General features: G+C 44.8%; 2 protein-coding genes across 3 annotated transcripts in view; both read right to left on the bottom strand.

Moving 5' to 3' along the window:
- Positions 1–252: 252 nt before the first annotated feature.
- On the bottom strand, positions 253–4,336 carry TRIB1 (tribbles pseudokinase 1). The gene is made up of 3 exons (XM_050891580.1): positions 3,961–4,336; positions 3,205–3,497; positions 253–1,123 (listed from the first exon to the last, which is right to left on the bottom strand). The coding sequence occupies exons 1-3, from the start codon at positions 4,261–4,263 to the stop codon at positions 655–657; spliced, it is 1,065 nt and encodes a 354-aa protein (XP_050747537.1). The 5' UTR covers positions 4,264–4,336; the 3' UTR covers positions 253–654.
- A 9,855-nt stretch (positions 4,337–14,191) lies between these two features.
- NSMCE2 (NSE2 (MMS21) homolog, SMC5-SMC6 complex SUMO ligase) overlaps positions 14,192–23,400 on the bottom strand; it is a 135,682-nt gene continuing 126,473 nt past the window's right edge. For both annotated transcript variants that reach the window (XM_050891493.1, XM_050891494.1), the window contains exons 5-7: positions 18,216–18,316; positions 17,789–17,895; positions 14,192–14,576 (exon numbers count right to left, since the gene is read on the bottom strand). In XM_050891493.1, the coding sequence (XP_050747450.1) occupies positions 14,417–14,576; positions 17,789–17,895; positions 18,216–18,316 (368 nt within the window). In that variant the 3' untranslated portion in view covers positions 14,192–14,416. The remainder of the gene's footprint in view (positions 14,577–17,788; positions 17,896–18,215; positions 18,317–23,400) is intronic.

The raw sequence follows: 23,400 nt of genomic DNA on the forward strand, positions 1-23,400 counted from the left end.
AGAGCCACAGCAGTGATTTGTCTTACGGGTGGATCTAGGAGCTTCATGCCTCTGGAAGCAAGATCAGCTGGAGGAGCAGCAGCGAGCAGGCAGCTGGCCGTGGCGGGCAAAGACCTCCTGCCCTCATTAAAGTGCACTTACAGTCAGAAAGCTACTTTGCAAGCCGGCTGGTGTGGCACGCCGAGGCGATTCCCCTTTTTACCCATTCCTGTCAGATTTGCTCGGTTAGAGGCACGCCTCGTGCCCCCCACCCCCTACGCATCGCGGCCAGGGCTCCACACCCCCGTAGCCACCGCGGGAAAGCAGCCGGGGCTGCCCTTCTGCCTCGCACCTCGCCAACCATAAGACTCTGCAGCCAAGATGCGGCCAGTTACACCGGTGGAGGACGCAGGAGGCAGGAGAAAAGCCAGGCAGCTCTCGCAAAGCTGCACGGGTCCTCCAGGGCCGGCGGGACGGACCTACCAGCAGAGCAAGAGGATGAAACTCTGAGTACACTCAGGGAGCGGAGATCTATGGGTTGGCGTTTATTTTAAACAAGGTCACTTTTCTGACCATACTGGCACTTTAAGATGCTGTTGAGTTTGCAAACGTGGAAAATGAAACCCTACGAAGATGCTGGAGGTGAGAACCGCCGAGGTTTTTGAGATTTCAGGGTTAGCAGAAGAAGGAACTAATATCATCACTGTCTCCGTGGTATTCTGGAACAATTTGATCCGAAGTTCCCGTCTCCTGGTCTGTATATCCAGGCTCCAAGACCGCCTCAAACCAAGGGTGAAGCAAGATCTCCGGAGCAGTGAGTCTTTCAGAGGGCTCCCGCCGCAGGAGGCTGCGGATGAGGCATCGGGCTTTGGGGGAGACGTGGTCAGGAATACAGAACTGTCCACGTCGGATTTTGGAAAACAGAGTGCTAGGGTCCGAGTCATGGAAGGGATAGCGTCCCACCAGCAGGGTATAGAGCATCACTCCCAAACTCCACACGTCGGCCGATTTTCCGGAGTAAGTCCCCGTCGTGTTTAGGATCTCAGGGCTGACATACGCCGGGCAGCCGTGCTTGTCTGAGAGCGCATCGTCTTCGCCTTTGATGATGTGTGTGTCTTCCAGGCTCTCCAGCCTCAGCTGAGTCCTAGGGAGGGCAGGAGAGCAAGCCACAGGTTAGAAATAGCAACACCCAGGCACAAGCAAGCACGGCAGGCCCCCCGCCACAGCAATCCCCACTCCCCTTCTCGCATCGGCATAAAGAAAAGGAGAGGAAACACTTTTTAATTTGCAGCGGAGAAGCTGCCTGGACTCCTGGACCCATGTAATGGAAGCACAGCTATGCACACCAGGTAGGCGCTCAGTGACGCCTGCTTACTTTATTTACTGGGGATTTTAACAACACAGAGGGCTCTCAAGGAACACCAGCAAGTCATCTTCTATCTACGCAGCTTGCACTGCAACTGCAGGGGGTTAATCGGCTACAATGCATCGTACACGCCGCTATTTGTGGCTCAGGCTTTGAGCAAACAGCGTCCAGCTGCGTGATTTTGCAAACTGCAAAGTCCAGCTCCCTCCTGCGCTTGCGGGGATCGTCGGCTCTCCTGAGTTTTGTATTTTTATTTTTTAACTTTATTTTGTAATTTATTCTTTTTGCCTTTCCGGAGGGTACCACCGCACCCACCACCTCCCAGGTGGAGATGGGTCCACCCCGACCTCCCGTTTTGGGGGGGAAAAGGGGAGCTTCGCATCAGAAAGGAAGCCCTCGGCTGCCTTGCAGCCCGCTGGGGTGTAGATGCGCTGGCTGCAGCCTGTCCTCAGCGTGACCTCGCCAAATACCCATTGGTTCTGCAAACGGAAAATATGACTCAACGCGAGCGGAGGGCCCAGGATTGGCTGCGGGAGGGAGCCCTGAAACTGCACCTGTGCCGGAGAGCCCGAGCCCGCCTGCCATTGCTTAACCCTCTTCTTGCCAAATGGGATGCACATGACACTCGCCTGTGCAACGCGTTATTTCCAAATGAGCGAGACTGTGTGCAATGTAACATTTCAACAAATGTTTCATCTGCTTATGGGCGGGAAAAGCTGCAATAGTTTCCTTCAAAGGAATTACTTTCTTTGCCTGTCAACATAGGGTTGTTTCTGTTTAAGAGGGGCAGTGCTGGTTCATTTTCTTATCAATCACGTTTATAAATGATATCCTGAAGAAGCATTAGCCCAGTTAAAAAAAAACCAAAATGCGTTTGCTTCTGCTTCAGTAATATCACCTCCAGTTTTATCAGATTAAGCACAACTCCATTACAGCTTTTACTTATTTTTTTAGCTTTCCACGGGATAAGCAGCTAGTCAGAGTCAGTTTTGCTGATTAAAAATGTATTTCTGGCTCTCCCACATGCGGTGAGGCACTACAAGAGCAGCAAACACTCCAGGGAAATACTGAATTATTTCCCTAATCTAAATTTAACAACTAGATTCTGGATCTCCTCTATAAACCTAGGCTTTAGGCTAAGTTTTACCAAAGTGCTTTTCTTCAGTGCAGGATTCCCAAAGCAATATTTAACCGTGTCCCACCTTCCCTCCTGTGCATGCCCACATCCACGGGCACAGGGGGCACAGAAAGCACCACCACTGCTAGTGGAGGAGGGATAAAAGCCTCAAAGGACACAGTCGGTCTTTCATTAGCAGCGTAACCCTGATCAGCAGGGGATTTCAGCAAGGAGACCCTTCCTGAGTGCCGCGGCTCTGCCATGGCCACGGGGCAGCTCTCCCAGGCATGAGGAGGGACCAGAGCTCCAGCTCCTCACACGTCCTGCTCCCCCAGCCGGGCCGTTCCCCCTCCCCAGCACAACGCCTCAGCCTCCCTCCTCTCCTCTCTGCTTTTATTCATTTTACACTGAATGAGTGGCACACATGACATCTTCTGGCGCTAACGAGCATCTGAACTATCGTCCCTTTGTCTACCCGCGGGTTTCACTGAACTTCTGCTGAATGAGAGGAAGCTCCCGGCGAGCTTCCTCCTTTCATCAGTCGAGATCTAACTAAGAGTAAGTGCGTGCCGGTTAGATCCGTGACCTACTACACACGCATGATGGGGACCTATTCGGATCACTCGCAGGTGATGCGCAGCTGACACGGCCGTTTCCACTCCCTGGGACGCTTTTTGTGTCTCTGGCTGTGGCATTCCTCCCTCCCCACTCACCCCAGGGCTGGCTGGTGACAACCGCTTACCTCTCTTCATTAGAGAAGACAAATTTCCTGAGCTTGAGGTCACCAAGTACGATGGCCGACTGGTGGCAGTGAGCTACAGCGGAGACGATCTGCTTGAACAGCCGGGCAGCCTCCTCTTCCCTCAGCCTCTTGCAGCTCCTCACGTAGGAGTGCATGTCCCCAAAGTCCTTTTCAAAGAACACATAGGCCTTGGTGTCCCCGAGGATGACTTCGACCACCCCAGTGATGTTTCTGTGCGACGGCAGCTGAATGTAAGGCCGGATCTTGTCCTGGTAGTGTTTGAGGGGGAACACCTGTAAAGAGGAAATTAAACCAAAATTCATTCTCAAGGGCGTTGAAGGCAGCCGCTCGCGTAGCAACTCTCCCCAAACAATGACGAGGGAGCTGGAGGGGAGCCAGGGCTCGGCAGCAGCGCCGTTCAAAGCGGTTACCGGACCCTTCCTGATCATTTTATATTGAAAGCGGGGCGGGGGGGGGGGGGGGGAATAAAACAAACCACCATCCCCAAAGCCTTTTGGGGAAGGTACTCCGAGGTAACCCGGAGTTACACACCTTACTCCCAGCCCATCTAAATCTCCACCGGCGGCAGACCGGGCGTTTCTAACCGGGGAGCAGCGGGAGGATGTTTTGCAAGGTTCTCCCCGGGGCCGAGCGGTTACGCGGCGCTCAGAAACACCGGCAGGATCGTGTCGTGTCCCCCCCCCCCCCCCCCGCCGCCTCCCCTCCCCATCCGCGCCCGCGGAGCTCCGCGCTCACCTTGCAGCGCAGCTCCCGGCCGGAGCTAACGCTCAGCGCCCTCGACACCTGCTCCCGCTCGGCCAGCGGCAGCAGCAGGTAAGAGGCGATCAGGCTGGGACCCGCCGCTCCCCCGCCGGCGGGAGAAGCGGGTGAACAAGGCGAGCCGGGAGCGCTCAGGTAATCCGGGGGTCCGCAGTCGGCGAGGCGAGGGCACTTGGCGGCCGGCGCTTCTTCGGCGGGGCCGTCGTGGAGAGGTTGGAGCCGCTTGGCCGGAGCGCTGCGGCAGCGGGCGGCCGGCAGCAGGGACGCGGGGCGGCTCATGGAGGGGAGCGGGAGCGGGCGCGGAGTTAGAGGCGGGCGGTGCGCGCTTGGCGCATCCCTTCGCTCTCCCCGCCGAAACCTCGGGCCGTGTCCACCATCTGCTGCCGACTCCGCGCTAAAGTAGTTGGAGGCTTTTTAAAAAAAAAAAAAAAAAAAAAAAAAAAAAGTAAAAAAAAAAAGTAAAAAAAAAAAAAGTGAGTCTCCTCCTCCTGGCCCTGACGTACGGGGAAATGGGAGGAGGGAGGCTCGGACACGCCTGCTCCGCTCCGCCCGCTGTGCTTTCCGCACCCCCGGCCCCAGCGGGCCACGCAGCCAGGCGGGGCGGCGGAGACCCGCCGCCCCGCCTGGCTGCGTGGCCCGCTGGGGCCGGGGGTGCGGCGAGGAACCCCCCCCCCCGTGGTCCTCCAGCCGATCTGGAGCAAGGACATTTCATATTGGGGGGTGTGTGTGTGACATTTCATATGGGGGGGTCACCCCTTGCTTTTGGGGTTCGCCCCTCGCAAGCCCAGCGTGCTCGCGAAACCCTCAAGCCTCCACCTCCCGCTTTTTTGTAAGCACGAAGATAAGAGGCGGGGAGCGTTTTCTAGCAAAGCTAAGCGATAAGAAAGTCACCAGCACCGAAGGATGAACGTCTCTTTTTGCGAAGGCAGCCCTGGAAACGGCAGCAGCGGGTTTATCCACGACCCGCGTGTGCCGCTTGGGAAAAGGTGCCAGAAATTTCAAATGCCGCTGTAGTGCTTTTGAGGCAGCGTCGCCTCGTGCAACGTGTAAAAACAAAAAAGTTGAGCCAGGCTAACTATGGAGAAAAAGCGAGCCCAGCTCCATTCCCAGGAGCTTCTCCTATATACATTTGCCACAGCTTCTCCCCAGCCCCAATTCTTGCTTTTCACTAATCACTAGTTAACCGTCATTCATCCCAAGCTTTGCATGACGAAGCTGTTGTGTATTTACCACCGTTTGCTCACCAGCATGGACTTAACGTGCACCATCAGAAATATTTGCATTGGGTGTTTCCCATGTTAAAACTATCATCTGCTCTCCGAAAAAGGAATAGCATCGAGAGCAAGCAGCAGCCAGCAGCTGAAGTGACCTGTAAGAAGCAGAGAGTCGAGCTCAGCAGCCACCATCAGGCTCAGAAGTGCGGGTTTAAAGGAATAGTAAATAGATTTGCAGCCAGGACTGTTAGTAAATGGAAGAAAAATGAGAGAAAACCAGACAACAAATGATCCCTGGAAAAAACGCAGACAGCTGTAGTTTTGACAAGAGTGCTTCAGAAGGCAACTCTCCAGCTTTTCTGTTTACATATATGCAAATTTTCTGTAATTCAGCGCTGAGGCTTCCCTAATAATACAGGGAGCCTGTGTTTTGTTATTCTGTAGGATCAGTTCCTATCCCGTTTTGGTTTCCCCAGCCCTGGTCTGTTTAAGCAGCAGAGAGGGCCCAGGATGGGCCCCCCCGGCTCTGAAGCCTGTGATGCCACGCGTGCAGGTATTCGCTCAGATTCCTGATAGATAACTGCACGGCAAACCCGTGCATGCCTTCAGCTACTTCTAGTGTATTTTAAGAAACACATGAAACTCTTGTGCGGGATGACTCATAGCATAGCAGTCCCATTAATGCATTTAAACATAAAATGCATATGCCATAAAGGGATATCCCAGGGCCTGCATTTTCCTTTCTTTTTTTTTCCCCCAGAAATACAATTCCATTAATGTCTGCAGATTGCTTCTGAGCGATTCACTGCAACTTTCAAAGCACGCTATTTTATTTCGTTCCTCTCATAGGTAAAACACGCGCGAGTATCCATCAGACCTCTGTTTTACTTTTCCCTTCCTGGAAGTTTTACGATTGGGATGCTGCTGCCGGGTGAATTTAGCTGGTAGGGTGCTGCATGTGTGGGCTCCTTCCTACATCTGAGATAGCGCGATGTGGGGCGCGGGGTATCAATGCTTTTGGGGACAGGGGAAAGGTGTAGACACATCAAAATAGCAATGGGCCTACATAAACTTATGGGCATTATTAACATATAACAGCATCCCCTATAGCTCTCAGACGGAGATGCAGTGCGAGCAGGAGTGAAGATGTCAGCGTAAAAACCAAGTGGTGCACCTGGGGTAAGTACGTGCCTTTCGTCCTCACCCTCCCGAAGATCGCCCCCCTCTCAGCTCCTGTGCCAGCTCACTGTCCCTGTTGAGGAGAAGGGCCATACTGAGGATCCATTTGCACACATCGCTGGAAGCCGTATCCTTCACCTTCCCAGCCTCCCACCCATTTAAAGCCTCTTTGAGTCCACAGGTGGTCACCTCATGCTGGCCCTATGCCACCAGCACAGGTGCTTGGTTCAGGCTACTGGCAGCCAAGTGGGGGATGGCACCCACTGGTCCTTAAGAAGGGCAAAAAGCCCCCCGCGTCATCCTGTCCCCCAAAAAAACATCTGGGGTATGAGAGAAGAACAGAGCACAGAGGTACACACAGCATTGCACCCCATGGTCCTGCCACAGGCTCCTGGTGTCTGGGCAGCCTCTTCTCACAGGGATTCCCCAGATTTCACACTCTGGGGGGTGTCCCTGCTAACTGGAGCACAGAAACTGGGCGTGCAGTCCCCAAAGGCCAGGAAAATTTAACCCCCCAGGCAATTCATCCCAGAAGTGCTGGTGGGTGCCCTCTCCCAGCCGACTGTATAGACCAAACTTCAGTTGTCTACATATGGCTGAGATGAACCCAAGCTTAAATCTCCCAGGTGTCAGGTCTTTGCAAAATGGCGGCAGTTCTTGACAGCAGGAAACCTTCATTGCTTCTTTAAAATGGCTGGCATGCTTTCAGGTACTCAAACCATTAATGTCATGAATAAACATATAGTACCAATTATTGACCAAATTCATAAAGCTCGCTACCTTATTCTCAGTCTTACATTTTGGCTACAGATCATAAGAAAAGGTCCACATCCAGACTCCTCTCCATCCCCACCAAATTTATTCCAACATGCAGAGCAGAGAACTGATTCTTACTTTGGCTTTTCTGTTTTTTCTAATTTTGGCTGATCCCCAAAATGCAAAAAAAAAAGGGACGCCAAGGACGGTGTCTGATGACCTGCACGGCACGGTGCTTCTCAAAGGGTTGAAACTTGTCCTCCTTACCCATCTCCACCAGTGCTTGCATGCAAGCCTGGTTTGGTTATGAACCAGCGCAGAGAACAGGAGGAACTCCAGGGAGAGGTTTGTGAAGAACAGAATTGCTGCAGCATTTCAGTATTAGAAGATTTTTGCAGAATATGGAGCTACCACACTTGCCATAGCAGTCTCTTGTTCATTGTCGGTCACACCACACCACAGGCTTTTAAGCATCCAGGTGTATCTCCTGCATTAGTCTCCTCCTGAAATCAAAAGCCATTGGGGGCCTGCCTTCTATTCCCTGCACAAACCTTCATCGTTCCATCCCCCCCTCCCCCCCAAAAGATTTTGGGGGGCTACCTGCTTAGCATACAGGAGACGAATACTAGCATGGCAATTCTCAGCTGTGCCTGTGGTGAATTTGAATCTGAATGGCTTTACAGCCCTTCCAAATGAACCAAGGCAGTGTTACGCATCTCCGACGGATAGCACTGTAAATCATTGTGGAGCACAGATCAGTGCAGAATTACACTTATAGACCTAACTTTGGGATAAAACATTGACTCTGTGGATGAGTCTTGCTACCCAAGTGCCGGAAAAAAGAACCGCTGCGAGCCAGCAAACTACAAGGAACCAAACACCCAGCCTTGGATGCTCTGACAGGCGCCTGCTACCAGCGAGGTGGGGCAGGGATGGCCTTTGGGAGTACAGATCAGTAGACTCTGTGCTTGGCAAAGGGCAACAGTGTGCAACAGGCACCTTCCAAATGCTAAGGAATTCTGAGGAGCTTCCAGTCAAAGGATTCTACAAGACCATTACAAAAAGTAGATCCTGCCTTAGAAAAGGATGGTCAAAGCAAGCAGGACTGCTCGCTGTCTCCTCTCTTCCTGGAGTCCCAGCTGCTAGGCGAGGATCTGGTACTGGAGCAGAGATGAGATCCTGTGGGATGTGTACCACAGATCTGGCATGTGCCAGCAAAGGGAAGGGTCTTGCCCACTACAGATTTGCCAGAACTGTGGCAAGCTGAATGTTGCTCTTCATACATTTTTTCTCATTTTTAAACCAGACAAGCAGTGCTGTTGCATCTGCCAGATGAAGAATCCAGAATTTCTGGTGGTCAGGCATCAACGTTCTCTTTTCCTGGCATGTTATTTTATTCAAGGGGATTTTTGTTACGTGATATTCAAGCCTGTCTCGCCCTCAGCCAGTGCCTACACTCACCTGATCAGCTGCTTTTCCTTAGATGCTCACAAAATTATCTCCGCTGCTCCAGTTCTCTGACCCTTTATCTTTGTAACTAGAACAGCCAGAGGCAATGAGAATTGTGTAACCATCTCCCCACTTCCCAAGTGCTTGGGACAGGTCTGGTAACTTTGATAATATGTCTCATGGGATACACAGAGTAAATCTCTATTAGATTAGGCCACTTATAAATAAACTGCCTGCTTGCTATAGGAAGAAATTAAAAAGTCATTATTTTAGTTACTGGATGAGAGAGGCGTGACACACAAATACTTCAGCTAACATTAAACTATCAGGCAAATGATGAAAAATAAATATCTTTATTTTACAAGTTATCTCAAGCCATGTAATGAAACTTAAACTACTGCTAGATTGAAAGCCAGCAATTTAAAAGAGCAGGTCGTCCATAATGTACTAGTGTACAGAATCACCCCGCGCAGACAGGGCTCGAAGAGTAGTTGTGTGGCCAGGGGATGATAAAGAACTTAGAAGTAATGTTTTTTATAGCAGGAATTGCATCTGTGATAAACCCACAACCATCCTCAGACACTGTGGAACTCAGCGGCAGATTCAATGTTAAGATATAAAACACATGACGAGCACGTAGTGACATCAAAAGAAGTGCAATGTAATGGTGTTCAGATGTCTCCCCTCAAGCCCGCAGAGAGGCTGCTCTGAGGGCTGCTGTTGCTAGGAACTCTGAATAATTCCCTTCTGATAAGCCAGTTGTTATCAAATCCAAGGAGTCTCATGAGCAGCACCTCCTGACTTTGTTCCTTTGCGGACTAAAGAGCATGAAGGCTTCTTCTGTTGCTTGAAAGACGTGTGAAGGTTCAGGTTTTAAACCTCAAATCCTATTTTTACTTCAGAAGTTGATTGCACAAGCGGACAGTGAATGAGTGTCTCTCCATTTCCCTTGCGGTCAGAGAAGATCCTATTCATACTGAGTTTACAAGCAAACACTTCCTTTGGTAAGCTTCCCATGCAATTCAATTCATGTGTGTGCTTTCAAGCTCTGTCTTCAGGTCTGGACTAACATCAGAATAAGCGAGCGAGGCAGGGTCTTTCCTCAGCCCACTGCAGCATTTTCTGCAGCATTTTGAAATGATGAAACACATTGTGTTTTCTGTACATTGCTGCAGTCCTGTTAAGTTGCTGAGATTACTCATGCATCACGAGGCTAAGCACATACATGAGTATCTACTGTACAAAGTACACACATCCCAGAATTTTACTTGCTTAACAATCAATCTAATGTTTTTACTTCTTATAGTTACTGGCTGGCAGCCTAGAATCCGCTGGCCCCTACACATAGGATACTCCTCTGAGCTTTGCTGTGACCATGTCGTGTGTTTGAAATAATATGTATTAACAGTAAGTATTTTATGACTAGAAAATAAATCATTATTTATGGACAACCTGGAATTTGCAGTCAGTACTAGTCTGTACTTGTAGTGAGGAGCCATCAGCTTAAGGCTTTGGCTGTAGCAAGACAAAGGAAGACCTGTCCTTGGGATATTCCAACATTTTCCACTCCAGGAAGCCCCTTTCCTAGGTGCATCTTCTTCACTGTATAACAGAGCACTATCCATTATGGAAATGTTCAGTTAATGGACCACACAGTACCTCAGGATCCATACATGGAGAGTTTTAGGGAAGGTGGAGATTAACATTCACTTGACACGGCAGTGGAAGTTAATCAAGTTGCACAGTGAATCCTAAGCTAGTTTTGGCCACAATATTAGAGCTATTCTTGAGAAAAACGTCATGAGGTACTTGTGACCGCAGGTAGGTAAGACCTTTGTCATCAGCCACTCATGAGGAAACATGAGTATGTCCAAGAGGACATTGTCTAAAATAAGGCAGTGTGTTGGCCTTGGCTGTTGAGTCATTGGTATCACTTCCTGCAGCCCCTGCTTTTGCTCCGGGTATTTCTCAAGGGAGCACTGACTTAGCCTAGTCTTTTTGATTCTTCTAGAATGAATAAGATCAGAGCTCCGGAGCAGTAATGATGAATATGTCCTTGATTCAGAGGAATGTGCGCTCCTTTTAGCACAAGTGTGCTAAATCTTCCATGAGATGCCTGCCTGATTAGTTTTTATCTTTACACATCATGGCTCCACTGATTTGAAAACTTCAGAGTCTCTAGTTGTAAAATGGAGAATTCTGCTTCACGGGGAGAATCTGTTCAAGTGAAAGAGCTGTGTTAATGGCTCGTGCCTCGGGGTACCACTGAAAGCTGTTGCATATGGATCTCTCTTGCCTTTTCTTTATTTTAATGTTTGATTAGACGATTCTTTAATCACTCAAAATACTATGCGGAACTTCTGTTCTCTGGCAGAGACAGACTCTCGCCAGGTTTCAGCGACAGACCCTTGTCAGCTACATTGAGGTTTGCTGCGTTTGTAAAACACTTATGGAAAAGAAAAAAAACCACCTCACCTCTGAGTTTCTTTCCTTCAATATTGTTGCAAAATTTCTGACGTCAAACAATGAGACACAAATTACCCTGTGAACTGTTAACATATGCCTGTTTACATATGATATCTTATAGCCAAAACAGATTAAGATTTGAAGGTTTAACTGCTGTTGAGTTTCCACTTCTGTGAATCATACAGATCAGCTTATTCATCACAGACACTTATTTTTATTCTTTAACTCTTTCAAGCTACTTCTATCCGGAGTGGAGTTTATGGGGGACATGGGACACATGGGAACAGAGAGGTCACAACTGCATAACAAACCCCAAACTTGCAAATGAAAGAGCAAAGAGCTGCCAGTAACTACAGCCACCCCAGTGAATCAGTAGCGGTTTAAAATTTCCATCAGGTCAGTTGACAGGCACAGAAGCCTTCCCCAGTTGCCAAGGCCAGTCTGTCCTTCCACCTAGTAAAGTGCCAGCTGCAATTCATGCTGATGACCAAGCCTGTAATCTTTCAATTTCAGAAGAAAAATTACTTGTAAGAACCAACAACAAGAGAGAACCAGCCATGAAAAATCAACAAGATGGCTCAAATTCCAGGTTCAGAGAAAAAAAAAAAATTCACTCATTGTACTAGGATTCCTTGGATGTTATGATATAGTTTAAATTCAGAAATGCCAAACATTTTGGGGAGAACTTCATTGATTCCAGTAAATACAGGCAGTTTTCTCTAGCAGTTGAATCTATGCAGTGCATCACTGATTTTGATGGGACTCAAGTACTCTTGTCAGCAATCCTGACATAAGTGCATGAGTATTTGTCGTTTTCTTGATAATATGGCTGTGGCTGTACTTGAAAAGAGGTATCTCTAACTACACATGCCTTTTCACCTCATATGTGATTGTTATTAAAGCTAAGCAGGTGAGTGCTGCCAAAAATCAGTCCATTTCTTTCAGCTGAAGACTGAGAAGGATTTCAGAATTTAGGCTGCCCCTGCTGTTTAGGCTCTCTGATTCACCGATGCTGCCTGGCTCAGGCTAGCAAAGGAGAGAAGGAAGATTGTGTATTTTGAAGCAGGAATGCGAACATTCAAAAATACCTTTCCACTTAGGGTGGCAGTAAGTGAGTGCTTGACTATTTTTTCTCTTCATTTAAACTGTTGCTTCAGATTTGTTTGTTTTTTCTCCCAGCTGCATCATCTTAAGCAGGCAGTTCACATTATTACCTGTGGATTAGCTAACACAGAGACAGACTGAGTGCAGCTTCCACTAGGGCCACCAGCACTGCTATGGGTCAAGCCTCTCTCTTTAATGTACGACAACAAGGTGTAACCAAGACAGCAGTCTCCCTTATAGGATTACTCATTGGAACATGAGGGTAATGACCGTATCAGGAACTGTAGCTATCTAAGGGTATACTGGTACAAACACCACAGGTAGCAAACCAAACCTGCTGCCACCAGTTTGTCGGTACGAATTAATCTGGGTATAATTTAGCATTTATAATGTTACGTGTTATTGGAAGGCACACTCAAGCATCCAGACACCTACACGAACTAAACTGGAGGTGCAACACTGTGGCCATGTAAAATGTATGTACGTCTTTGCATCTGACAACTTGGGAGACTGATTACCACTAGGGATGGAATTAGATCCATGAGGACAACGTTAATGCACCTCTGTCAGAAACTGCAGAGATTGTTTAAGCAACGCAAGTTTCTGTTTCTGAGTGTTCTGCTTATAAATGGTGCTGGAGTAAATTTAACCATAAAGATAAGACAAAAAGCTATGAACAGTTTAGGACATTCCCCCCCCTCCCCCCCCTTTTTTTTTGGACAAATGCTATAGATAACATCCTCCCTTGTGGTATTTAACTGAAAATCGGTGACCCATCTTAAAAACTATAGGTTTGAGACCTGAAACGTCTTAAAAGGGACCTGATTTTTACACATAAAAGTACCAACAAGTACATACTGCTCAGCCATCCCCCAGTCTCTTTCAGCTGGGCTTCCACAGACAGAAGCACTCATGATCACTGCTGAGTTTTGAAAAGATGGACCTTTGGGGTTAGACCACATTATGAAAATTACCCAGCTAATTCCCATGAAGTGTTTTGAACACAAAAGCTCAGTGCAAATAATAATGGTTCAGTTCCCTTTTTTAGCTATGAAATCAGCTTGCAGATTAATATTCTTCAATTACAAAATAACAATTTCAGTTTGAAGTGGTTTGCACTCTTAAGTGCAATTGGGGTTAATAATGGTCTATGAAAGGAAAGCTGTTAGCAAACAGTAACCCAGAGTGAAAAGCTCAGCATTTAGGTACCTTAGCTACATTTTACACTAAATGTCAGATGGTAAATTCAGAAAAATGACCTAGGAAAATACCATCTAACCCACTAAGGATCCCAAAGCTCAAAGAAACCTATATTTTCTGCTTCACATATGCCAAGAGATAATTGCCATCTGACCACCAAGGCAGCTCCTTTTACCTATGGCCATTTCTAATTCATATATGTAGTGCCTTATCTGCTAGATGTGTTCGGATCAATTTAGGTAATACATATGGAGTGTCACAAAGCTTAAGTCCTATTTTGGATCTGTGCCCAAATGCACAGATATCTGAAGCTTATATAAAAGAGATTAACTGCTTTCCAATTCAAGGCATATGGTTACAATATATTTGTATTATCTACAAATTAGTTATTGGAATACATTTGTAAATGATTGTAGTCTCCTAACCTACAGTGTTAAGGTAAAGCCCTCTGGGACTTCCAAATGCAAAAAGCCTGAAATAAAAGCTTCTGAATCTGAAATGAAAAGCCTAACTTAGGGCAGAGTGTTCAAAAATTACAAGAACAAGGCCAAGATCCTCAAAGCTGAGTGGTAATTTTGTGTGTCCACACGCAAGGCATAGCTGTGCAGCACTTCCTGCAAATTAAGCTCTATTAAGGTTTCCTGAGGTTTGTATTAAAACATGGACGTGCTCCCAAGCAGGGTAAATCCTTGGTCAGAGTGCCCAACTCCAAGTATTCCCAGCAGTTACAGAGACAGTAACAGAACTATCTGCAATATTGAGCAAAGCACTCGCTATTACATGCTGGCAGAATCTGCATCTCTAATATGCTGAAAAAATTAGCACACTGACAAGGAAGGTTAAATGCTGCAAAACACGTTTTATTTATCAAATGCAAGCTTTTAGAATTTCAGGGAGGTTAAAAAAAAAACCAAACAAGTTAAACTGGAATTCCTCATATTCGGCAGTTTAAAAAATGCTTTCAGTTACAGCTGAGACCTTCAACTTTGCCTATAAATGAAACACTTTAAATAACAATCAGTTACACAACCTACTTACAATCAGCAGCTTATCTCACAAGACCTCTAATAACAAATTTTCTTTGTGGCAGCAGCATATCCAGCTGACTTCTCCAGTGTTGACCAGCTTTGTTTATTCTGACTCTCAATCGCTCTTTTAAGTGCTTCATCTGGCACAAGATCTGATCCTTTTACATCAGCATGGCTACAGCCAATTTTAGGGCATCTGTTAAAAAGAAAAGAGAGACTCCAATAAATCAGAAGAATGGTATTTGTCAGATACGGGCTTTTACATAACATCTGCTAGTTTATTGTATTTATCTGGGATTCATTCTCTCTGTCAGTTCCTCGTTACCTCTTTTCCTCTTCACCAGCTCTCTGTGGGGAAAAATAAATCCATTTATCTAAACTGGTGGGAATCAACAGCTGAAGGAAGGAAGGAAGGAACACAGCGAGAGACGGAGCCTCTCACCTGTAGGTCACTCTCCTGCTTCATGTACACAAGCTGCCTGCATCAGTAATGATACTAGCATTGCATGGACATCTGTCTGTGTTTTCTCTCTTTGCCGTCCTCTATAAACTGCAGGTAACTACCTCTTAACCTTATTGATCTGCACTGGAGAAGTATAATCTTCACTGATAGATAAATAGGGAAATTAATTTCTAGGGAAATAGACAGAATGAGACTTGCAAAGGCTGACTGTTGAATCAGTGGACCATCTAGTTGGTGTAAAAATTTTCTTGGCCTTTTACGAACTGAGAAAGCACAGAAGGGAGAGATGGGGTCAAATTAACAGCCCCTAAATGATAATCAAATACAAAATGTCTTACAACTACTTGAAACAGCCAGATAAAGACAGCAGGGTGAAAGATATTCAGGGACCAAAGGTCATTTTCCTTTCTCAGTGGCCCAAACATGCACAGGTGGTACCTGTAGTCAGAAATAACACTTTTCCTGAATTTTTCCTCTATTAGGAGTAACTTTTGTCTGAGGCGCTGAACGAACTTACACTCAGTACTCATAGCTTTTACTCCAGATTTACTCCACAGCTTACTGTGTTTGTCATGGATAAGTCACTTAATTGCTCTGTGCCTCAGTTTTCCCATTTATCACCTTATTAGAGCAATAGCTTGCCAGATTAATGAATAACAAGTGCTCAGAAAGCTTCCCACGTTTCCTGTAAGCATAAAGTATTAGTATGTCCTTCCAGGCAGTGGAAAATAGTAAGCAAACTGAGACACGTAAGAGTTGCCTAAAGGAGTCTATGGCAAGTCTATCAGCAGAAAACCAGTGCCTGTGCATACGTCAGCTGAAGAGCTGACATTCAGCCAGTGCACTGCCAAGTGCACTGAAAGGATCCCGTGGATTCAAACTGGAAAGTACGTGTGAGGAAACAGCCACTTCTGTAACTCCAGAGCGAGCAACAACTTTGATTTCAGAGTCAGGATAGAGAGGACCCCCCTAACCACGACTCTGCTCTGTCAAGATACCTGCTTCCACTTGAATATTGCTGGCAGGAGGGCAGTCAAGTAGCAACACCATGAGAACGGGGTACTCAAATGGGGAACTTGTTGCATCAGCTAGCCTGTCTTCCCACCACAGCAGACTATGGTTTTTCAAAACTGACTGCATTTTCACGAGAAAGGTTAAAATTACAGCAGGTCAGTGAGATTGGGCAGAGAAAACCAAGTAGTCTTTCTTAATTTAGTTACAGTGAAGCCGAGTTACTGCTGTGTGTGTGCTTTTCTAGCATACTGGAATAACTGCTGTAAAAATGGTAAGGTTGCAAGCTAAAACCTCAAAATTAAGAACTGCCAGTATTCAGACTGCACAAATAACTTCAGTTTGGGTATAAGGTAGCTTTTAAAGCTAGGTGTTGTACAGCTTACATGATTATTTTTACTCTAGAATTTCTCTAAGTCTTTAATTTCTTAAAAGGTAAAATAAAATTCAATCATGTGACCCTATTAGTTTTTCAGCAGTGCTGAAACTTTTGATCCACCACAACGATCTCTACTAACATGACATTTTCCTGATGGATTTAACAACACAAAGAAATATTTAGATATGAACATCCTAAATTCAGTTCCATACTGCAGAAGGTATTTTTGTTGTGGTTTTGGGCTGTTGAGCATATGCTTCCTAGCCTGTCCCTATCCTCTAGAACACTCCCTTTCTTCTCTCCAACTTGTGAGCTATTTCCCAACTCCCGTTCATTTTTCCAGCCAAGTTTCTGTCCATCCATGTTGCTGGTTTTGTTGTTATTCCCAGGCTATTGCACCCACTCCACTTTTTCTCCCTAGACCTCATAACACAGGCAAGGTACTTCCACCTTGTTCTTCAAGCTGTCTTGACACTAAGGTAGTGGCTGGACATCCCAACTGATGCTTGATTTCATAGCAGTGCTTTCCTGTAGCCAGGAAGGAGCGTGGTATAAAAAGTCCCGCTCCACCTTTGTATCCCCCAGGGCAGAGTATGTAGCGTCTAACAGAAATGCAAGAGCAACGGACGGAGGAAGTAAGCTGCCTGTGGCATTATCTTTGGGGAAATCAGGTTGCTAGTCTCTGACAGACCTTCCTGAGCATATGCAAACTGCACATTTATTAAAAAGTCCACAACTGGTAAGTTTTCATCAACCCCAAAGAATGAGGCTCTAGCACATATGGTATAAAAATAAATGTGAAATTAATGATGAAATGATATGTCCTCTAAACTTGCTCTAAAAAGTGTTTGAGCCCCCCCCCCCTTTTTTTTTTAAATCAAAACCATCCTAAATTTGAAACTTACTGGGGAGAATTTAAGGTTTAAAAACTCAACTGTTACATCTTTTCCTTCCAAAAAATATGTCCTGTGTGGAAAGTGGCAGGCTGCTTTGATGATATAAAGTAAGAATTATTTAATTGCATCGTAGTAGGAACTGCACAATCCTGTCTGATCATTTTTAAACTCTACCACCTAAAAAGTTGTGGTTTAATATTTCTCACTTTAACACTCATTTAAGTGTTTTAATATTTCTCAGTTGTATTGGAATATAACTGCAAAAGAGGGTGCACAGAGGAGACATTTATTTTTTTCATTAACTTCAGGGCTTGATAAATAAGCAGTGGGAACAAAATGAGCAACTAAATTTTAGGAAGCTGAAGCTTCTCTTTGTCGTTCATGGCTATATGAAACCTCTTTGCTTCTGTTGTGCAGGTACCACGAGTAGCTGTAACTTCCCCACACACTTCCTGAGTATTTCCTTACACATTGTTTTCATTAAAAAGAAAAGCTCCTTCACGTGTACAGTACTAATGAGGAGACTGTGACTTGGGCAGACACTGAGGTATTACTTCCTGCAGCCTTGCCAATCCAAATACATTTCCTAGAACAAGTGGAGTAAAATTCCACTTACACAGCAAAGCAAATAGCTTTTCCACACGTTCTTGTTAGCTTACCGGACTTTTTTCTTTTGCTGCTTTCGAGTCTGGATAATTTTTAGAATTGCATCTTCTTCATAAGTATGTCCACAGACTTTGTTTCGAACTGGCCTCTTCATTTGCATCTGTAATCAATAAGGTTTCATTTAAAGGAACTGATAATGCCCAGGAAAATGCTTCTTATGAGATTTTATGTAAAACAGCAGGAAGTGTGTTTGCTATTCATACATGGCATTCCACTCAAATTACGGGGTCAGGTCCTGCACGGTAAACTGCATTCCTACTTACGTGGGGTTTTTTGCCAAGCAATGTTGCTCTTCTCTGATGATGCTTGTAATTTATACTGCCTGATTTTTAACAACTATTGCAGATTTGTAATAAACAATCCAATGAAGAACTTGAAATAACTATTTCCCAATCGATTATAGTAGCGATGATAGCATACCTGTGTAATGGGACAAATAAAGTTCATCTGACTCTGAGTCACGGCTATATCTTCATCGATTTGTTCAATGGCCTCATTACCATTATCTGATTGATGACAAACTATAGTGGGAAACAAGACAATTTTCATTTAATATTTAATATAGATAGCCAAGACTTAAAATAAGCACATAAAATCCAGCATTTGCCAAGCATTATCTCACAGTGATACCTAAGATGCCACAACATATTTCTGTACCACTCCCTGAACAAGATACTGCAAATAATAGTGTATTATAGTCTCTGTTAGAAAATGACGATTTTTAAATGGTAACCACTTTTGTGTGTGTGTGTGTGTGGCTATTTATAGCCAATGCTAGAAAGGAGGGCTGGGCAGGAAAGCGAGCTGGCCTGAATATAGGCAAAGCCTTTGGTATTCTCTGTTCAAGTTCACCAAAAACCAGTAACACGCAGATGAGTCCCCAAAATCTAACAAAGGATGAGGTGGAGCTTTTGCAGATTTGGCAGTCCTACCCTCAAGATCAGTTTGTGTTTGAATGTCATAAATGGGCTTGCTATATAGCCTGTATACACAGTATATACTTTAAAAGGAATTTGTACTATTTATCATAATGCATCATTTGTAAAGTGATGCCACTGTATTTTAACAAGACTATAACTAGTGAAAAACAAAAGCCAAGAAAGTGTTATTTGAGATGGACAATAGAAATGTTATTGAAGTAACCTTAAGGAAGAGGGACAGAATGAAATACTGAAATCTCCCAGAAAACACCTGATGGCCCAATGCCAGGGAATGAGGGGCAGACAAACAAGAAGAAATCCACCTTGAGCTAGAGAAGATGCAGGTCCTCACCTTTACCAGAAGAAGAAGGCAAAGTATAAGCAACTCTGCGTACCCAGGGGCACGCCAGCCCAGGGTTCCATGCAGAAACTAATTAGCCAGAGTCAAAAGCTGAGACACAGGAGCAGCTAAGGAGGATATATATTGCTAAGTATAACCTTAATAAATGTATACATGTTGGTTTATCTTTTCCTAACTTTGCTCTGTTACTGTGAATCTAGGCTTTTAGTTGAATGCATTTGTTTATCTTTAAATCTTATCTGGTAATAATAGCAAACTTAACACCTGCCATAACTTTCCATTCCTTTGGGGTAGTTCTGCAATGTTTTTGCAGCAGTGCCCTGGGGTGTAGTCCTCAAGGTGTCCCAAGCTGAACAGAACATTTTTCTCTCTAGCTGCACAAGCTAGTTTGCAATGCAGCAACACAGGGTTCAGAGAGGATGAAATCCTTCAGTGGCCTGCGTTGGCTTTGACTGCCAAGGGGACAGTGAGAAACACAAGTGAACATGGAGGGTTTAGAGTTACTTCATGATTTGCCTTCTACAAAGTCTCAGCCTTGGTTCCCTTTGCTGCTGTTGCGCACTATCAGCCGATCTGTGCATCTTTGCACCCCTGGTATTCAGTCTTCCACATCTGTTAAGGACCAGTGTTTCCTAACTTACGGTCAGTCCTGCATGCCTGTATAATACCATCACCTTCCGGATGATAACAGCAGGCATCACTCTTGGAGCAATCACAATCTCTCACACCCAGTCTAGACTGAGCACACTGCCGTGTGAGCCAGCACATCTCTGGTTGAGGTACTCTTGGCATCGATATTGCAGCCATTGCTCCATCACAGCACCTCTCGGTATGCCGGTTTTATTTGCATATTTTTCCTTCCTCCTTAACAGAGCTTGCCCTTCCCTCCATTCCAATATACCAAGAGTTTTCCAGGCATTCAGGAATGTTTCTGATCCAGGTACTCCTGCAAATACTTAGGCAATACTCAGGCAAGCATCAAGGGTATTTCTGTTTCTGTTACTACGGCCTCATTCAATCAATAGGGTGTGGATGCAGGGGGAAAAGGAGCTCAAATGTCCGATGTCAGTAATAATTTTAAGGCTTTCATCTCCAGGAATATTAACATACCTTTATCAGATACGGACCCCCTAACAAAAGTAAACACTTGCAAATCAGAAGGAAGTGGGCACAATTTAACCGTGAATACTGAAACTGCAATGGTATAGACATCAGAAAAAGACTTGCGTCAGTTACCAGTTTTCAGAAAAGAAAACCTGTCACATATTATTCTTAGATTGCTCATATATAAGGTTTATTCTATCATAAACACACAGTATTTTGAAGAAAATACAACTCTGGGGGGACAAAAGTGGGTTTTTTTAATGAAGCTTTTGAAATGCAAAGCAATGGGTGAAATCCCACTGAGACATCAAGGCTAAACAATATTGCAAATATTGGTATGTGCCAGCTTTGGCATGGGCTGCTTTATTTAAATACCATACTGATTTTTTTCCTATGAGTAATGCCAACAAAGAACAAGAGATTCAGAATTTCCTTAAATTCATGTATCTGCAAATTTTGACATACTGCAGCTCTAATCTTTCCTGCTGAAAACATCTGGAAACTCACATTTTTCTATGTTGTACTTTGTTTCAACTCATGAACTTGGCATGTAGTTCCAGTGTACCAGCGCATCACGTCGGTCAATGAAGTTAGACCGCAGCAGTACTAGCAAGATCTAGGACAGGTGATTATTTACAAGGGATGATTTTTTTTGTGTCAATATGTAGATGCCAAGGCAGATGGGTAAAGTTTTAAAATGTGGGGCTTGTGCCTGTGATTTTACTTTTAAAGCTCAGCACTCCAAGTTAGGCATCTAAGTGGCCTCTTCTGGAAGAGTGTTCACCTCGCGCAGCACCTTCTGACTTTGCTAAGGAGTCACCACTTCACTCATCATTTCTGTGTGTGCTTACTTAGGTACCGACACAAGAATTTAGGAGACTATGTTGAAGCATCCAAGTTTGAAAATATGAGCTCAAGCTTGGCTACCGGTGCTTGAGTCTCCCCTGACGGCCTCGGGTCTCTAAATTATGTGAGCTAAATCACAGCCTGGGTTTACCTCTTTCTCATACTGGCTTTGGAGGTGATTTAGATGCCTCATGTTTAATGGTTGAAATTCCATGAGTTGAGACCCACTCCTTGTAGGTGGGATATATTAATCTTCCTGGATTCAAATCGTCCTCTTGCTGCAAGCTTATCTTAAACACTTCGGGTTGCACTTCATTTGCAATGATTTTGCATACAGTCTACCAGAGTGGGGCCCTGGTTTCAAGAGGTTATCACAGCACAAATGAATAATTATTTAAAACATTTCCTTTTCATAAGCAGCTAATATTTTTAATAATAAATATGCAAGACTGGGATGATGCAAGTGATACCTCAAACATGTCAATAGCAAATTAGCATAAATCAGATAAACCACCCGCAGATTTGTTGTTATTGCTTGATGTTCTAGATTACAGGAGGAGAGAAGAAAATAACTTTTTTCAATTACAGTAAATTTTGCAGAGATTACGCAAGACACACATACATCCCAAACTGGTCAGTAAGATGCTCTAAACCGTAGATCTATACCTGTAAACTCATATTGGAAGGTGTTTTTATTAAGGTCAAAGGGATTTTTTACCAAATGAAATGTATAAAAGTTTGGAGGATCTAACTTGCAAGTCTGACTATTCTATAGAAAGAAGAAATAAAAACACCAGGTCACACACATTTCAGCTAAGTCAGGTTACATTTTTGTAAAACTGAGTTTTCCTTGAAAATTAAAACCAGATGCAGAAAACACTAAGTTATTGTTCCTGAAATTCAGATGTTGCCTTAAGCAACAGAAGTACATACATCTATTTTAGTAGTCTGAGAGATTACATTTTAAGAGCCTTAAAAGTTTCTAGTTCTTCATTCCAGCCAACTGAAACCTGTTATGAGTATTAGTAACGTATTTTCTATCTGGCTATCTCAGCAATGATGTTTACAGCTAATTAGTGCCCACTGTTGTAATAAAACTGCATTCTCATAAAGGTATCTATTTTTGGTAACACATCATAATGAGTTTTGCAACTGCCAACTGTTTTTTACTTATTCAATTTTAATTAAAAGCTGGTAGTACTTTATATCTCTATCACTTTCATCTCTTGATAAAAATGTGACTAATATGCCTTAGCTCAGTTTTTACCTACTCTGCTGAGAGAGACTGAGAACTTTTAAGCCAACTTTTAAAAATAAGAAAACCATAGTGCGGAGACATTAACGGCTATATTGTGAATTGTATTAAGCATGGATAGTATACATATTAAAAAAGCATTAGAGGAAAGATCCTCTCCGTTGTCATTGTCACTTCTATGACAGACAGACTGCTGTCTGCTCACTGTTTCCAGTGCCAACAATGTCCTCTACCCAATTCCTGTTTCTCTAACCTGGCCCTGAGTGAGTACATGTTGCAACGTAAACTTAATTGATTTCTTTCCTTTCGTGCCGTGCTGTTCTGCCTTCTCACCTGCCATCAGTCAGACACTAATCCCAGAAATCAAAGGGTAACGTTAAGCATGCAGGATTGAGTCTTTGTAAGCCTGAGCCACTAGACAGACAAGGTCTTGGCGCCCAAGAGGGTCTATTGTACTGCTGACTCTGTAGAAATAACAGCAACTCATCCAGGCTGGGAAAAATCCTATCTCTGAGAGCTCCAAGAAAAACATGAATGTTATGAGGGCAAGTCAAATGCCAAGTATTCCTGCCAGCAGGACACAGAAAATAATGAAAGGTGGGGGAGGTGAAGGACATCATCACATCCTAGAGTTGTATTTTAAGAGTCAGAAGGAGTCTGGGGCACTGCTAGCATGGGGTGAGGAAGGTCCAAGTACAAGTCTAAAGGAGGGAATGAGCCCAAACACTGCTTTCCACGAAACACACTGCTGAGACCACCATGGGCAATGCTTAACAGTGGGTCAGCATGCCCATTAGTGCTCTGAATTTGGGTTAGACTTCAGATCCGGAGAAGCAGGCCAGAACAACTGTCCAGTGTCCTGCCCCCGGGACAGATCCGCAGTAAATGCTGTAGGAGGAGGGAAAGGAGGGGAAGCACAGAGTAATACCTTCCTGGCAAACTTTCCCAGTCTCTAGCAATTTGTGGCCAAGGACTTCCTGAGTCAGAGGTAATATCTTTGTACTTAATAAGCTCTGGAGTTTTCCTCCAATGAATTTGTCTAAACTTGGAGAGGGGAATTTGGGCCTGGACTTTTCAGCTTGATTAGAGACAGTTATCTTTGCTAGAAAGGTTAGCAAC

The sequence above is a fragment of the Gymnogyps californianus genome, chromosome 2, assembly GCF_018139145.2.
Source record: "Gymnogyps californianus isolate 813 chromosome 2, ASM1813914v2, whole genome shotgun sequence".
Classification (NCBI taxonomy): domain Eukaryota; kingdom Metazoa; phylum Chordata; class Aves; order Accipitriformes; family Cathartidae; genus Gymnogyps; species Gymnogyps californianus.

Bases quoted from the DNA above. Each gene is read 5' to 3' on its own strand.
- TRIB1 (XM_050891580.1), bottom strand. From the start codon at position 4,263: ATGAGCCGCCCCGCGTCCCTGCTGCCGGCCGCCCGCTGCCGCAGCGCT. The intron at 3,498-3,960 runs GTGAGCGCGGAG...TCCTCTTTACAG, and splicing joins GCCGGGAGCTGCGCTGCAAG to GTGTTCCCCCTCAAACACTA. The intron at 1,124-3,204 runs GTAAGCGGTTGT...TGCCCTCCCTAG, and splicing joins GTCTTCTCTAATGAAGAGAG to GACTCAGCTGAGGCTGGAGA.